Consider the following 15854-nt stretch of genomic DNA (forward strand, 5'->3'; position numbering starts at 1 on the left):
TGGGCGGAGGGAGGGCGGGAGCCCGGCTCCCAGCTGCTCTGGGAAACACAATAACAGGCAGGGCTTCAAAGAGGCCGCAGGCTCAGGCGTCGTTGATTCCAAGCTGCCCCTCTTCACCCCCCTCTCTCCTTCTCTCTCGGTTTTCAGAAAGGTTGGAGAGAAAGGGCACACTGACCACGCTTTCTTCCCCACTCTCAGCACTGGACTCCCTGCCACCTCCACTGACGCGGCCACTCCTCCGGGGGAGGAATCACCCTTGCCTGGGATGGGGCTGGCGGTGCCGTCGGAGCGGGAGGGTGTGGCCCAGCTGCGGAGGTGTCCCGGCAGCCTGGCGGTCACTGTGGGCACTGCAGCCAGAAGCGAATCGTCCAGATCCGCCTTGGGGAGGAGGGAGCGGTGAGAGGGTCAGTCTTTCGGCCGTGATTCCTCCCAGAGCACAGATGGAAGACGTGTGATGTTTTAATATTTTTAATGCAGTTAATTCAGAAGTGGCCATTCCATTGATTTTGAATCTGTGAGCTGCCCCCAAGGGAGTGGCGGATGACAGGAAAGGGCTTGAGGGGAGAAGTCGCTGAGTTGAAGCCCACGCTGCCAGTGACTGACCCAGCGTCAGTTCTGATACAAAGGCTGCTCCACCTGGACTTGTGTGTGTGGCTTCCTTGCCCAGAAAGTCAATGGCATTATAAAGAGAAAGTGCAAGTACTAGTAAAGGGCTTTCTGCTGAGATCCCATTTTATGTCTCAAACAACCAGCAAATTCGGGGTTTCCTGCTATTAGGACCTGCTAGGCACTGCGGGGCTTCTGCCTGAGGGCGTGTATTCGTGTCCTGAGGCTGCCGTAACAAATCACCACAAACTTGGGGGCTTAAAATAACAGAAACATATTCTCTCACAGTTCTGGAAGGCAGAAGTCAAAATCAGGCTGTCAGCAGAGCCAAGCTTCCTCTGGAAGCTCGAGGGGAAAATCCATTCTTTGCCTCTTCTGGTTTCTGGTGGCTGCCAGCCTCCCCTGACATGCAGCTTCATCGCTCCAATCTCTGCTTCTGTCTTCACACGGTCCTCTAGTGTGTGTCTGCCTCTGTCAAAACTCCCTCAGTCTCTCTCTTAGAAGGACCCATGTAATTGCACTTGAGGTCCACCTGGATACTGCAGGAGACCCTTTTCCTCTCAAGGATCGTAATCACATTTTTGTAATGAGAGGTCATGTTCACAGGCTCCAGCATGTAGGATGTGGACAGAACTTTTTGGGGGCAACCATTCAGCCCGTTGCAGGACACAGCAAGTCATGTCACAAAAAATTCACCATGTTCATGGCAGCATTATTCACAGAAGCCCAAACAGGAAAGCAACCCAGGTGTCCGTTGATGGATCAATAAATAAACAAAATGTGGTTTATCCACACAGTGGAATATTATTCAGCCCTAAAAAGGAAGGAAATTCTGACACCTGCTACAATGGGAATGAACCGTGAGGATGTTATGCTAAATGAAATAAGCCAGTCACAAAAAGACAAACGCTGTATAATTGCACTTCGATGAGGTACCTGGAAGAGTCAGATTCATAGGGAAAAAAAGCAGAATGGTGGTTGCCAGGGGCTGGGGGGAAGGGGAATGGCGAGCTGTTGTTTAATGGGTACAGAGTTTCTATTTTGCAAGAGGAAATATTCTAGAGATTGGTTGCACAACAATGTGAATATACTTAACAATATTGAACTGTATACTTAAAAGTGCTTAAGATGGTCAATTTTATGTTATGTGTGTTTTACCATACTTGAAAAAATGTTTTAATTAAAATAAATTTATCACAACACAAGAGCATGCATGCCAAGCGTGAACCAAGTCCCTGTGGTAAATGCTATAGGAGTTCAGAGGAGAAAGAGACTGTTTGGAGGTAGGATGATCAGGGACAGCTTCCTGGAAGAAGTGGACCTTGAGCAAGATGAAATTCCAATGGGGGGGAGAGGATGTTGTGGGCAAAGTTTTGGAAATAGAAACGAGATTGGTGTTTTCTTCACTCTGATACCAATAGATTGGAGAGAAATGAGTATTTTTGGAGGGAATCGGGCAAAAGTGAGGTTGGATAGGAACTAGATTCAAAGAGTGGGCTTAGGGCTTCCCTGGTGGCGCAGTGGTTGAGAGTCCATCTGCCGATGCGGGGGACGCGGGTTCGTGCCCCAGTCCGGGAGGATCCCGCATGCCGCATGATACCATTTAGATTATTATAATAATTCATAGGTGAGATAATGAGGGTCTGAAATAATAATGAACACATAGGACATTCGCTTTGTGCCAGACACTTGCTCTAAGCACCTTATGAAGGTCAATATTAATTCATTAAATCCTTATAGAAGCCCTGTGATGTAGCATGGTCATCATCCCCATTTTGCAGCCGAGGAAACTGAGGTACAGAGAGGTCAAGTGACTTGCCAGAGATTATATAAGAAAGATGGCCATGTTAACGGACAGATTTAAGAGATCCAGGGAGGATCCAGAATGGTTGCAAAGTTTTTTAGAATGAGTGACTAGACCCTTGAGAAGGTTGGGAAGGTTTTAGAGAAGGAAGAAACTAAATTTAATAATAAGCTTAATGAATAAAGCATCGAATTTAAGGCAGGAGTTCGATTCATCAATCTAGTTCATCACTTTATAGAGGAGAACACTGGGGTGCTGAGGCTCTGAGAACTTACACAGTTTGTCCAAGAGCATCTCTCTGGGATGGGTCCATGTTAAGTGGAAAGTAGAATATGTGAGTGATAATAAAAATATTCTGTGGGAAACTGGAGAGGAGCTTGGGTACCACCTGGTCAGCAGGTGGCTCTCCCCAGACTGCCTGGACAGCTCACGAGTTCACTAGAAAGATCATCGGCGAAGGGATGTGCCCAGAGCGCTGTACAGCCATACATTCGTGTGAAGTGTTCTTTTGATCGTTACAATTCAATCATGTCCCACCTCGGAAGGCAGCATAGATGGGGCCCGTTCCAGAACCCTGTACATGCTGGTATGTGCATGGCTTCCCACTGGAACAGTTCAGGACCCTTGGGAACTTAGATCTGTGTGGTAGAGTCAGACGTTTATAAAGAGATTCTAGTTGTCAGATATAAGGAGGAATAAAAGCTTAGAAGGGCACATTGGAAAAAGAATCTGAGATAGAAAAAGAAAAGCTATTGAGTGAACAAAGTTCATTACAGGCTGAGAGAAAGTCAGTCTTAAATGTCTTGACCTCGGAGGGCCGGGATGGCACCAATGACCCAGCACAGGCTGTTTCTAACCCAAGACGCACAGGGCTTGCCTTGCCCACATTGGCACTGAGGCCCTGGCCCGGTTTGTCCTGTAGAACTTGACTGGTCTACAGGCTGCCTTTCTGGCCTCACTCCCAGCCCGATCCTGCAAAGCTCCACAAATGTTTACAACAAATTGGCAAACTGTAATCAACAGATTCTGTAAACATCCCTTCAAAGTACATAACAGCATAAAGCTTTCTACCCAGCAAGCTTCACCAAATGAGTTTAAGAAATGTAGTTCATTAATCACCCTCGCGTCAAGGTGGGATATTGTCTTAGTTTGCAAGATCAGGAAATCACAGGCTGATGCCTTAAATGGTTTTAAACCTACCATACAGGGAATTAAAGTTTTGGTGCCTGAACCAATCAGGATAGATTAGGTTATGCTGTGATGACAAACAACCACCCATGTCAAGGTTACTTAGCAACGAGGTTTATTTCTCACTCATGCTACACGTCCATCAGGTGGATGGGAGAGCTCGCTCTCATTAATGGAGCAGCTACTTGCTGGGGCACTGCCAGCCACCATGACAGCGGAAGAAAGAGTGTACCTTTTAATGGGACTTAAGATTCAGGAGTTCTAACCTCAACATCTTCTGGCATCTGTTACCTCCCCCTTCAATGCCTTTATTTCCCCATGTATATATTGTGGGTAATTAATGTAGGCTTTTCTTTATTGAGGGTGGTGCATAGGATCTATAATTACTGTTGTATGAAGTAATGGGACTAACCTTTTTTTTATTTTTTGACCAAAGATATGCATCCAAACGGATCCTGTCCTTGAAGAGTTAGGTTGAGATGATAAAGTTTATTTGAGGGATGCTGCTATCGTCAGATCCTTTTAGCTGCGTTCAGTGTATGCGTCCCCAAGAACATTTGGTTTTTTACTGTAGAAATTCCAATGTAAAAAGGATTGCGGTGACAGACTAAATCATAGGGATGTGTCACCGTGGAGAAGCCAAAAGTCAGTGTCAACAAGGCTCCTAAGGTGACATCCATTATTCTGGTGAATTTTTCAACATGTCAAGTCAGTCCCCTAGCTCTGCAGTGCAGAAACCCGATTGTTCATCCTTGGGGGAAGACTCACATTAACCAAGTTCAAAGTACCTGATGTATAAATCAGTATTGATGTATAAAATGTCAGTGTTCTGGTTTCAAGTGAGCAATATAACCCTCACCCAGATAGGGCCCTCAGGGCTTATGGTCCTTGACCTCTCACCCAGGAAGTAGAGTCAGTAGAGGTGGGGTGGCAGAAAGGTAGTACATGTGACCTGTGAAGCCAGTCTGACTTCATCTGGAAGCCTGGCTTTGCTGTGAGACAGCCTGCCTGATGTCTCCAAGTCTCAGCATCCTCATTGGCAGAGGAATGACAGTCTCTTATTTTGGAAGATAATGCAGTCATATAGGAGGCTGCTCGGCAGCATATGTAGGACGCGGCAATAATAACCTCAGGAAGTTCTTCGGAAGGTATGAGATTGGAAGAAGGGGAGTTAAATAGGTAATATGAGTGTTTCAGATGACTGGCTAAGGTCGTGCCTCCTCATGCCCCCATGTCTGCCAGAGAGGAAGCCTTACCACTGGGACTCAAATATTTAAGGCCTATTGGCTAAGACTGCATTTGTTTCCCCAGCTCGTTTCCTTTTCCCAGACTGCCCTCCATCCGCCACCCCACACCCACCGGTCATTCACCCAGCCCCTTGTATGGAACAATTACTGTATTTAGTCATGTGATAGATATACTATTATTCCGACCCTAACAGTAATTCTTTTCTCTTTCTGGGTAAATTTATGTATCGCTGGTCAATTCCATTGGGATGTTGTCTTTCAAGTTTAACTCTCAAAGAGAAGGAAATCTTATTCTGTCGTTTCCAAGTTTAGGCTGGAAACCTCAGCATCACCCCTAAGAACCCACAAATAACGACTTTATAGTCATACCTCATTTTATAAAACCAGCTTGATCCAATGTGCTCCTGACCTCCACCACCTCTGTCACCATTCATCAGACTTGACTTCACGTGACTTGTGAAAAAATCAAGTCCGTCTGAGTACAAGAAGACTTAGCACCAGTGAAGATGCTTTTATACATGTGATACAAGCTTCAGAGGCAAACCCCAAAGATTATCAAAATGTTTAAAGAAATAGCAGATTATAGAAATGCTGTGACTGCTGTGAAAGGAACGCAGACATTTGGATGGATAAGTTACAGTACATCACAGTGTAAAACTCAGCCATGTTACCTTACATTTGGTCACAACCTCTACATCAAATGCTTCGTATCTGGGCAGCCGGGTACCTTATGGGGATGGAGGTGATGCCAGCAACACGACCACAGCAAACAGTCTGAGGCTTCAAGAGCCCCCTCACCTTGGACTGATACTTTGTCATTTATCAGTGATGCTCTGAGATGTACCACATTTATTCCCCTGCCTTCCCCTGTGTTATTTAAGAAGGAGGGTCTTACATACAGTCTTGAATTCCCTAACGGTTACTTTTTCACTTTTTCACATTTTAGTGTGAACGGGAGTATAGAATATTAGATGACATTGATTTATCAAGATGGATTTTCCTGTTGATTTAATCATGTCTTCTAGGGGGAGGAAGCTCTGCCCTCACTTCAAACCCACTCCCATCATTTCTGGCAGTTTTCATTGGTAAATTGATGATGATTGAGGCCCGGAGGCTGCCATCCTGGGAGCTCAGGATGAGGCAGCAAAGAGGGAACCATACGCTTTGGCTTTTTAAAATGAACACTAGGTCTTACTCTATGCCCTGATGAAAGTTGAAGGTCCTATTGACAAGTACTGTGTGCTGTGCATTTTTGTATCTCCTGTAGGATTGGCTAGTGCCCTACACACGTTAGACAGGAAATGTTTGTTGAATTAAAAGGAAGTACACCTGTCTTAGTCTGCCTGGGCTGCCATTACAAAAGACCACAGACTGGGGGGCTTAAACAAAAGACGCTGATTTGGGGGACTTCCCTGGCTGTCCAATGTTTAGGACTCCGTGCCTCCTCTGCAGGGGGCATGGGTTCAGTCTCTGGTCAGGGAACTAAGATCCCACGTGCCGTGCAGTGCAACCGAAAAAAAAAGCAGACACTGATTTTCTCACAGTTCTGGAGGCTGAAAGTTTGAGGTCTGGGTGCCAGCCTGGTCGGGCTCTATGAGGGCTCTCTTCCTGACTTGTAGTTGGCAGCCTTCTCACTGTGTCCTCACCTGGTGGAGAGAAAAAGCAAGCAAGGTGTCTGGGATCTCTTCTTATAAGGACACTAATCCCATCCTGAGGGCCTGCCCACATGACCTCGTCTAACCCTAATTACCTCTCAAAGGCCCCGCCCTCCAAATACCATCACATTGGAGGTTAGGGCTTCAACACATGAATTTGGGAGGAGGGGACACAGTATAGTCCATAGTGGCGCCAAAAAAAAGTGAATTAAGAAACTAGACTGTGATGTAACTCTCTCTCTTTTTTTTTTTTTGCCACCTTCACCCATTTCACCCACCTCTACCCCCTCCTCTGGCAACCACCAGTTTGTTCTCTGTGTCTATGAGGTATTTTTTAATTTTATTTTTTAGATTGCATGTATAAGTAAGACCATACAGTGTTTGTCTTTCTCTGTCTGACTTATTTCACTTAGCGAAGTACCCACGAGGTCTATCCATGTTGTTGTGAATGATAAGATTTCCTTCTTTTTTATGGCTGAATAATATTCCATTGTGGGGCTGCCCTGGTGGCGCAGTGGTTGAGAGTCCGCCTGCCGATGCAGGGGATGTGGGTTCGTGCCCCGGTCCGGGGGGATCCCGCGTGCCGCGGAGCGGCTGGGCCCGTGAGCCATGGCGGCTGGGCCCGCGCGTCCGGAGCCTGTGCTCCGCAGCAGGAGAGGCCACGGTAGTGAGACGCCCGCGTACCGCAAAAAAAAAAAAAAAAATCCATTGTGTTTGTACACCACATCTTCTTTATCCATTCATCCATTGATGGACACTTAGATTGCTTCCATGTCTAGACTTTTGTTATCAGTGCTGCAGTGAGTATGGGGGTGCACTTCTTTTCAAGTTAGTGTTTTTTTTGTTTGTTTTCATTTCTTATTTTTGGCTGCGTTGGGTCTTTGTCGCTCTGCGTGGGCTTTTCTCTAGTTGCGGCAAGCGGGGGCTACTCTTTGTTGCCATGCGCGGGCTTCTCATTGCGGTGGCTTCTCTTGTTGCGGAGCACGGGCTCTAGGTGCACGGGCTTCAGTAGTTGTGGCTCGTGGGTTCTAGAGCACAGGCTCAGTAGTTGTGACACACAGGCTTAGTTGCTTTGCAGCATGTGGGATCTTCCCAGACCAGGGCTTGAACCCACGTCCCCTGCATTGGCAGGCGGATTCTTGACCACCGCACCACCAGGGAAGCCCCCGAGTTAGTGTTTTTATTTCTTTCGTGTAAATACCCAGAAATGGAATTGCTGGATCATATGGTAGTTCTAAAACAGTCATATAACTCTTGATTTGTTGTCTTATCCACCTTCTTAATAGAGAAAAGCAACAGAGTAACAAGCAGAGCAGGAAATATACTCAGGAAGGGTATCCTGATGTGCACCAATGCACATACATGTACACACACACACACACACACACACACACACACACACACATTTTCTCTTCTCGAATCTGTTTCTGCTCTGAGCTTGGAGTATGCGTGGAACAGAACAGTCACCGTTAAGGCAGTGCATCGCAAATACCTGAACCGGGAGGCAATTTAGAAATAACTGTTCCCTTTTGGCCCTGTGTCTCCATCATCAGCCTTTCCCTCCTCCCTGACCTCTGAGCCTGGTGGTCTGTGGTCATCTCAACAGTGATAGTCCAGAGTGATTGATGTATTGACAATACAAGCAGCCACAGTGATTTCACATCTAAGGCTCTGGCACACTCCTTTGGATTGGCAGAAAATTTTAGGAAAGAGTTCATGATAAAAACATTCTTGGGTAAAACTGTTCTCCCTTGGAAAGGCAAAATTTCAGTTTATTCTTAAATACTATTCCCAAGGCCCTTTGGCCTTAATGTTAACATTTCTTGCAGGGAGGTACTTCTGTTGTTTGGATTTTAAATTATGGGAGCATAGGGCTTCCCTGGTGGCGCAGTGGTTGGGAGTCCGCCTGCCGATGCAGGGGACGCGGGTTCGTACCCCGGTCCGGGAGGATCCCACATGCCGCGGAGTGGCTGGGCCCGTGAGCCATGGCCGCTGGACCTGCGCGTCCGGAGCCTGTGCTCCGCAAAGGGAGACGCCACAGCAGGGAGAGGCCCGCGTACCATAAAAAAATAAAAATAAAAATAAAATAAATTATGGGAGCATAGAGAGTGGTCGAAGGCAGTCTCTGGAGCCAGGACTCAAATCACAGCCTCAACACTTACACAGAGATGCTCAATTTTGGGGCACCTGTTTCCTCCCCATACAATGGAGTTAATAATAGAACCATCTCACAGGGTTGTGATGAGGGTTAAAGAAGCTGGTGTTTGTAAAGTGCTTGGAACAGGGCCTGGCACGTAGCAAATACTATATAAGTGCATGTGAAATATATATATAATCATATTCTACAACATATTAATTATAGTATTAATATAGTATTATATAACATGTGTTATACAATATATATTTGATATACATCGTAACATATATTTACTACATATGTATGTGTACATATATATTTTTAATAAGACATCTTCCTGTCAGTTCACTGTAAAATGTTCTCCTGTGTGGGGAAGGAAGCCACGGGGTTTGACAGCTGTGTTGGTGAGCAAGTACCATTTGTTGATAGAACAAACTACCAGGAAACAAGGCCGAAGGTCTCAGTCCATTGATGACCCTGTCCTCATTGTCTACTCCTTTGGGTTTTATAAAAATCATTTGTATGGATGTTCTTGAGCTTTGGGACATTTCTTCCAAAAAATTATGTAAACCTGAGATTGCATGTTTTAGGAAAAGTAATCTCTCATCACTTACCCTTTTTCCATTTTGTTCTCCCTCCAGCCCAAGCTTTTGGCCAAGGAGCTGCTTGACCTCGTGGCATCTCACTTCAACCTGAAGGAGAAGGAATACTTTGGAATCGCCTTCACAGATGAGACGTAAGTGCCCCATGCGCTTGGAGAACCTGAAGGGAAAATACAGAACCTGAAGTCGTAGCGTCTCAGCTGTCCACGGTGAAGGCAGCTGCAGGCCACTTGGGTCTTGTGGTTCAGGGTCAGTCCAAGTTCATCATCTGAATTTCAAAGGCCTTGTGATCATGCCTGGAATGGCCAAAGGATATAATTATAATGGGTGATGCTCATATTAGGAAATTATGAGGTAGCCCAGTTCTTACAATCAAGCCGGTACGTGTTCAGAACCGAAATGTTTGTTTTTTAAAAAGTGGATTTGTCTGGGTTTGTTTTCTATTAGAGTTAAATGAAAACTTCTGGAAATGAAACATTTCTCTCCAGTGTTGGAATAACAATAACAGGAAGTCAATGCAATGAAAAGTTCAAAATGAAAAGTGTCTGTGCAGTTTCACTGTCAGCGCTGAAACAGAATATAAAATTCGAAAATTCAGTTCGTTCATCTGTTGAGAAGTACATTTGCGTTCAGTGATCTTTCCGTGTGGCTCTGTACAGCGGTGTTTTGCAACACAAGGAAGGAATATCTTTACTAAAATTTCAATTTCCTTCTTAATAAACTGTTTGCAAAAGACTGCAGTGAACACCTGCACAGATTCCTGGATAAAAATAAGCGGTTCTGGGCTTCCCTGGTGGCGCAGTGGTTGAGAGTCCGCCTGCCAATGCAGGGGACACGGGTTCGTGCCCCGGTCCGGGAGGATCCCACGTGCCGCGGAGCGGCTGGGTCCGTGAGCCATGGCCGCTGAGCCTGCGCGTCCGGGGCCTGTGCTCCGCGACGGGAGAGGCCACGACAGTGAGAGGCCCGCGTACCGCAGGAAAAAAAAAGCTGTTCTAAGCAAATGTTTCACGATTTTCTTTCCTCTGTGTGTACACATACACACGCATGCACACACACTCCTCCAAATCCTTCGAATTACAGAGGTGACTTCCTACAGTACTAAGAGATCAGGCTTCGGTTAGCGGCTGGACAAGACAGCTCAGGGAGGCTATGCCCCACCAGTCAGATGGGACCATCAAGGCAGGACGGGCTCAGAGCAAGGACAGGGGCATCCACGTTGGTCAGTAGGAGAGATGGTCAGGTGTATCTGCATGAAGACCCTCCGGGAGCTGCACGTGGACAGGGTGGCCGTAGCATTTATGATCTAAATCGGGACCCTGTGAGTAAAAGGGGGGTGTAAATCAGTACTGTCGTGGGCAAACTGGACAGGTGGTCACCCTCTAAATTAGCAACCTTTCAGGTGATGGTGTGATCGGGGAGCAGCGTTTGGAGCAGTCACACCTGCCTCAAGAAAGCCAGGAGGGCGACTTCCTTGGCGGTCCAGCGGTTAAGACTCCACGCTTCCACTGCAGGGGGCGCTGGTTCGATCCCTGGTCAGGGAACTAAGATCCCGCATGCCATGTGGTGCAGCCAAAAACAAATTAAATTTTTTAAAAAAAAAAGAAAACCGGAAGGAACAGGTTACTCCCCGACCCTGGAGCCTCAGGGAACGGAGCCAGAAGGAAGGCAGGAGTGGTTGCTTCTGGTCTAGAAGGTTCTCTGTGCCTGTGGGTGGGATCAAGTAACCGGGTCTGTGAACTGGAGGGCTGGGGTGGGAAGAAGCGGCAGAGTAATTTTAAGACACGCTTTAAGACAAACACGCGTCGAGAGTAACTACTTCGGCAAATGCAGATGTTTTCTACCCTTTCTCCTGAGAATCACTGTAAACTCCCTCGATTGCCACTCAGATGTTTTTTCCCTAATTAGAAAGAAACCACAGTTTCAATTCATCACATGGTTCACATTCCCCAAGCACGTTTCCTCTTCTGAAAGAGCCAGTGAACTCGAGAGGAGTCCCAGCTAGACTTCGCTTTTGAATAAACAAGAGTCAGAGAATGAGCTTGTTGTCCTGGGCCAAGGAGCAAGAGGTACGCTTGCTTGCTGAAGGTTTTAGACCACAGCCCTGATGGCACCGGCCAGAAGGAAGCGAACGTCAGGGAGAGAGTGGCTCTTCTCCCGGGAGAGACGCAAGCAGGAAAACCACACAGCACCGTCCGCCTGTCCCATCGAATGGAGCCTGACCGCTCCGGGTCTTTCTTGGCGCTTCTGGTTCCCTGGGCCGGCAGGGAAGGCTTGTGTGTGTCCGGGGTGGAGGGCGGAGAGAGAGAGTCCAGGCTGGAGGGAAGGGTCCCTTCCCCCTGGCCTGGTGGAACTGGCAGCTGGAGGACCCTCTGGGGAGCAGTGATGAAGAGATTATGAACCATCTTCTGGCACCGTCCAGGGGAAGAGTGGCCACCACCAACCTCTTCACCCCGAGCCTGGGCGGGAGCGTTCCTCTGGGGACTGTAGGAGCGGCAGGCGGCCAGCCGAGATCAGTGGACAGGGCTTTGCAGCTGGCAAACGGTTCCTGGAAAAGAGGTGGCAGATGGGCCTGACTCACCGGGAAATGGTGAGTGTCAGGGACCCCGAGGAAATCAGGAACCGGGCCTCCAAGGGACTAGGATAAGGAGACAGAACAAAGAGGAGAGGGGGGTGGCGGTGACTCAGGACGTGGTCAGTCATGGGCTGACAACACCTGGGGCCAGAGGCGTTGGCTGTTGGCCTCTTTGGTCATCTGACCTTTTCTCCTTTTCCTGCTGGGAAAGGAATGAATGAAAGCTGTCACCACAGAACGGTGCCTGTGCAGGGGGAGGCTTGGTCTAGGGTGGTGATCACAGGGCATTAACCACTAGGCTTGCCCTGTGGCCCCGCCCCCCAGCCCTCACACTGGGCACCACTAGTCACTAACACAAGATCATTTAATAACTGTGTTTTCAAATTGTGCGTGTGTATTGTGTGTGTGTGTGCGCACGCCTGTGATTTCTGCAGGTGCTACGCTGCGTATTTTATAATAAAATGCGTGGAACTTCCATCCTTAATTGCGACCCATGGTGTAGTCCATGCATTTGCCTTTTTTCCCAGTGCAAATCAAAACAAGACTAACTTAGAAAGTGCTGTAAACTATAAAATACTGCACCAGTGTTAGGTATTCCAGGAAGTGTTATCATTCCTAATAGTAGAATATATGGCACGTAGGCCATATGTGTCATAGGTCAGTGAGTCTTTCAACATGAGCTGCTGTTGATGACATTTTGTAGGATCTGGACGGGCCTGGAGAAAAGAAATGTAGAGCAGAATGTAGACAAAATTGGAAGATTCTCTAAGTACGGGTGTCCTCACCCCTAAGTTGTGTTCATTAGTAGTGTGTCCAAGGCCACAGTGCAAGACTCAGTGCCCAGAGATGTTTCCTATTGTTAGTTAATCAACGATTGTGTGGGATTAATACTAGCTCCGCCTTCTCTTTCTTAATTCAATTTTTAAAACTTTTTATTTTGAAATAATTAGATTTACAGAACAAAGAGAGTTCTCCTATACCCCTCACCCAGCTTCCCCAATGTTAATATCCTACACACCATGTGGTAATTATCGAAACGAAGAAATTAACATTGGTACTATATTCATGCCTGAACTACAGACTTTATTCAAATTTCATCAGTTTCCCATGAATGTCTTTTTCTATTCCTGGATTCAAGTGCATTTAGCCCCTTTTATTTTTAATAATTCTGCACAAATAAAAAGAGATATACAGGCAGACCTCATTTTATTATGCTTTCCTTTATTGTACTTCACAGATTCTGTGTTTTTCACACATTGAAGGTCTCTGGCAACCCTGCATCGAGCAAGTCTGCCGGTGCCATTTTTCTAACATCATTTGCTCATTTCGTGTCTCTGTGTCACGTTTTGGTAATTCTCACAATACTTCGAACTTTTTCATTATTACCGTATTTGTTATGGTTTTCTGTGATCAGTGATCTTTGGTGTCACTTTTGCAAAAAGATTACAACTTGCGGAAGGCTCAGATGATAGTTAGCACTTTTTAGCCGTAAAGTATATTTAATTAAGGTATGTACCTTTGTTTTTTTAGACGTAATCCTATTGCACACTTAATAGACTACAGTATAGTGTAAACATAACTTTTATGTGCACTAGGAGACCAAAAAATTAGTGTGAGTCGCTTTATTGCAACATTCACTTTATTTCGGTGGTCTGGAAGCAGACCCCCAGTTTCTCTGAGGTGTGTCTGTAGATGATTATCTGTGAATATCTGAATTGTGGTACATGCAAACAATGACATTTTGTTGGTCTTTAAAACATTCTGAGGCCAAGTAAGAGCCTAGCATACATTTGATCTTAAAATAATTATTAATGTTTTGCTACAAACGTGACCCTCAACCTTGACTCCGCATTGAAGTCACCTAGGACACCTTATAAAATGCCCGTGTCTGGGACCTACCCTCAGAGATTCTGATTTAATCGGTCTGAGTGTGGCCTGAGCATCAAGATTTTTGAAAGCTCCCCAAATGATTCTCAAATGCAGCCAAGTTTGAAAACCCCTGTTCTAGAGAAAGGGTAATAATGTTGGTGTAAATTACCTCTGCTCCCTCCCTCCAGATGCAGGAAGAGAAGCTGAGTTCACTCGAACTTTGAATGTTTGGGACCCATCAGGACACACACCAGGAACCTGCAAAGTTATAAACTCTCTCCCACTCCAGACTCTGGAAACCTGTTTGCACACCAACTCAGAAGTTCAGATTTAATGTTTCCTTGAGTGCAAATAGAGTAATCAAGATTTTCATTTATCAAACATTGGTGTCCATCATTTAAGGAAAGTTATTTTTACATGTTATTTTCGAAACATTTCCACTGCTGTTTCAACAACCAAGTTGATTTTTTTTTCAGAACTCATGGTTCTGATTGTACAATTTAAATCCATACAGCCTTATTCTTGGTTATATGATCGAGTCTCAGTCATAATTTTTATTTCCTCTGTTTTGGTGTCTTTACAAAAAACTATATTGAGGTGTAATTGACATACTAAGCTACACATATTTAAAGTGCAATTCAAGGAGTTGAGACCTAGACAAACACCTGTAACACCCAAGTTTTAAATTTTTTTTAAATTTTATATCGGACTACAGTTGATTTACAATGTTGTGTTAGTTTCAGGTGTACAGCAAGGTGATTCAGTTACACGTATAGATATATCTATTCTCTTTAAAATTCTTTTCCTGTTTAGGTTCTTACAGAATATTGACATATGCAAACACCTGTAACACCCAAGTTTTTAATTTTTAAAATTAAAAAAAAAATTTTGACAGAGAATCCCATCATCAAAAGCAATAACTGAACAACTTTTAGACTATTCAGCAGAAGTTGTCCAACACACCCCAAGCTGAGGTCATGATTATGTAAAATATTTAAATTTGAATCTCTTGTCAATGTTAAGGATTGTTTGTCAAATGCTGTAAATGAGTATCCATGTAAAAATACTTTAAGAAGTACTTAGGAAGTTGAGGGAGAAGGTTAAGAAACTCAGTTAGCCATTATTGCACATTTTCAAAGCCACATACAGTTAGAATGTATTTTCACATACCAATTAAGAAGATGAGCAGTTCTTAACCTCTTACTTAATCACAGACCCCTGTGAAATTTCAGTTACATTCCCTCACCTCCACAAATGTTTACACACAAAATAATTAGTGCTTAAGTTTTGGAGGGTTCACAGATACTCTGAAGACAGAATCTAAGTTTAAGAACCAATTAAGGCTTTTTTTTTTTTTTTTTACAGCATGCTGTATCTTAATTAATTGGATAGGTATTGTTTAAGGAGTGTGATTTATCTGGATAATTAAGGTCCAAAATGCCCCCAACACCCTGGAAATACATCCGTAGACCCAATGACAGGACAATGGGGAGAGTCCTCTGTCCTACAGTTTCCTTGGGTCCTGCATCCCAGGACTGGCATTGACTGAGACATCTGAAAAGGGTCTAGTTGATGAGCATTTCCCAGTCACAAGCTGATGGACAATTTAAAAAATAAAGTAGAAAAGCAATTTTCCGATTGCAGAAGAAACCTCCACAAGATGCAGCCCTGGGAATGTCATTTATTTAGAAATAGGTTTGAGATTTCCATTCATTAAATGCTCTGTACCGTGAGACTAAGGAGAAAATCAATGGCTACAACCTCGGTGCCTGGGTTGTAATAGCTGCTTCTGGGAACGCAGCATTCAGCGTTCGTTACCCCCTCGGAGGCGGCCTGCGTAGACCCTCGGATGCTGCGGAAAACAACAGAAACTTCTGTTCAGTAACTGGAAAGGGGCTTTAGCAGAACTCTTCCTGTGTGCAGCTAAGAGAAATAAAAAAGAATGAGGCAACCAGAGGGGGGCCTTAGAGATCCTGGCTTTCTCCTGACCTTTTCCTTTCCAAAGCGAGTGGTATGGGGGCACTCAGATCCTGGACGAGGTGAATTCTCATCGAATATGGAGATTGTTTAGTTAAGGCAGGAGCGGTGTCTATACGTGGAGGGCAGTCATGGCACCAACAGCAATATTGATCTGTGGGGCTTATCTGAGGCCAGTGTATTCACTTCTTAGCAAA

General features: G+C 45.3%; 1 protein-coding gene across 1 annotated transcript in view; it reads left to right on the forward strand.

Moving 5' to 3' along the window:
• The window catches only part of FRMD4A (FERM domain containing 4A), a 316648-nt gene that overhangs the window by 161073 nt on the left and 139721 nt on the right, over positions 1-15854 (forward strand). Inside the window, 1 exon segment of the mRNA XM_024738008.1 lies at positions 9279-9373. Within this exon segment, the coding sequence (XP_024593776.1) occupies positions 9279-9373 (95 nt within the window).

Source organism: Neophocaena asiaeorientalis, unplaced genomic scaffold (assembly GCF_003031525.2).
Source record: "Neophocaena asiaeorientalis asiaeorientalis breed wild unplaced genomic scaffold, Neophocaena_asiaeorientalis_V1.1 scaffold889, whole genome shotgun sequence".
Classification (NCBI taxonomy): Eukaryota; Metazoa; Chordata; class Mammalia; order Artiodactyla; family Phocoenidae; genus Neophocaena; species Neophocaena asiaeorientalis.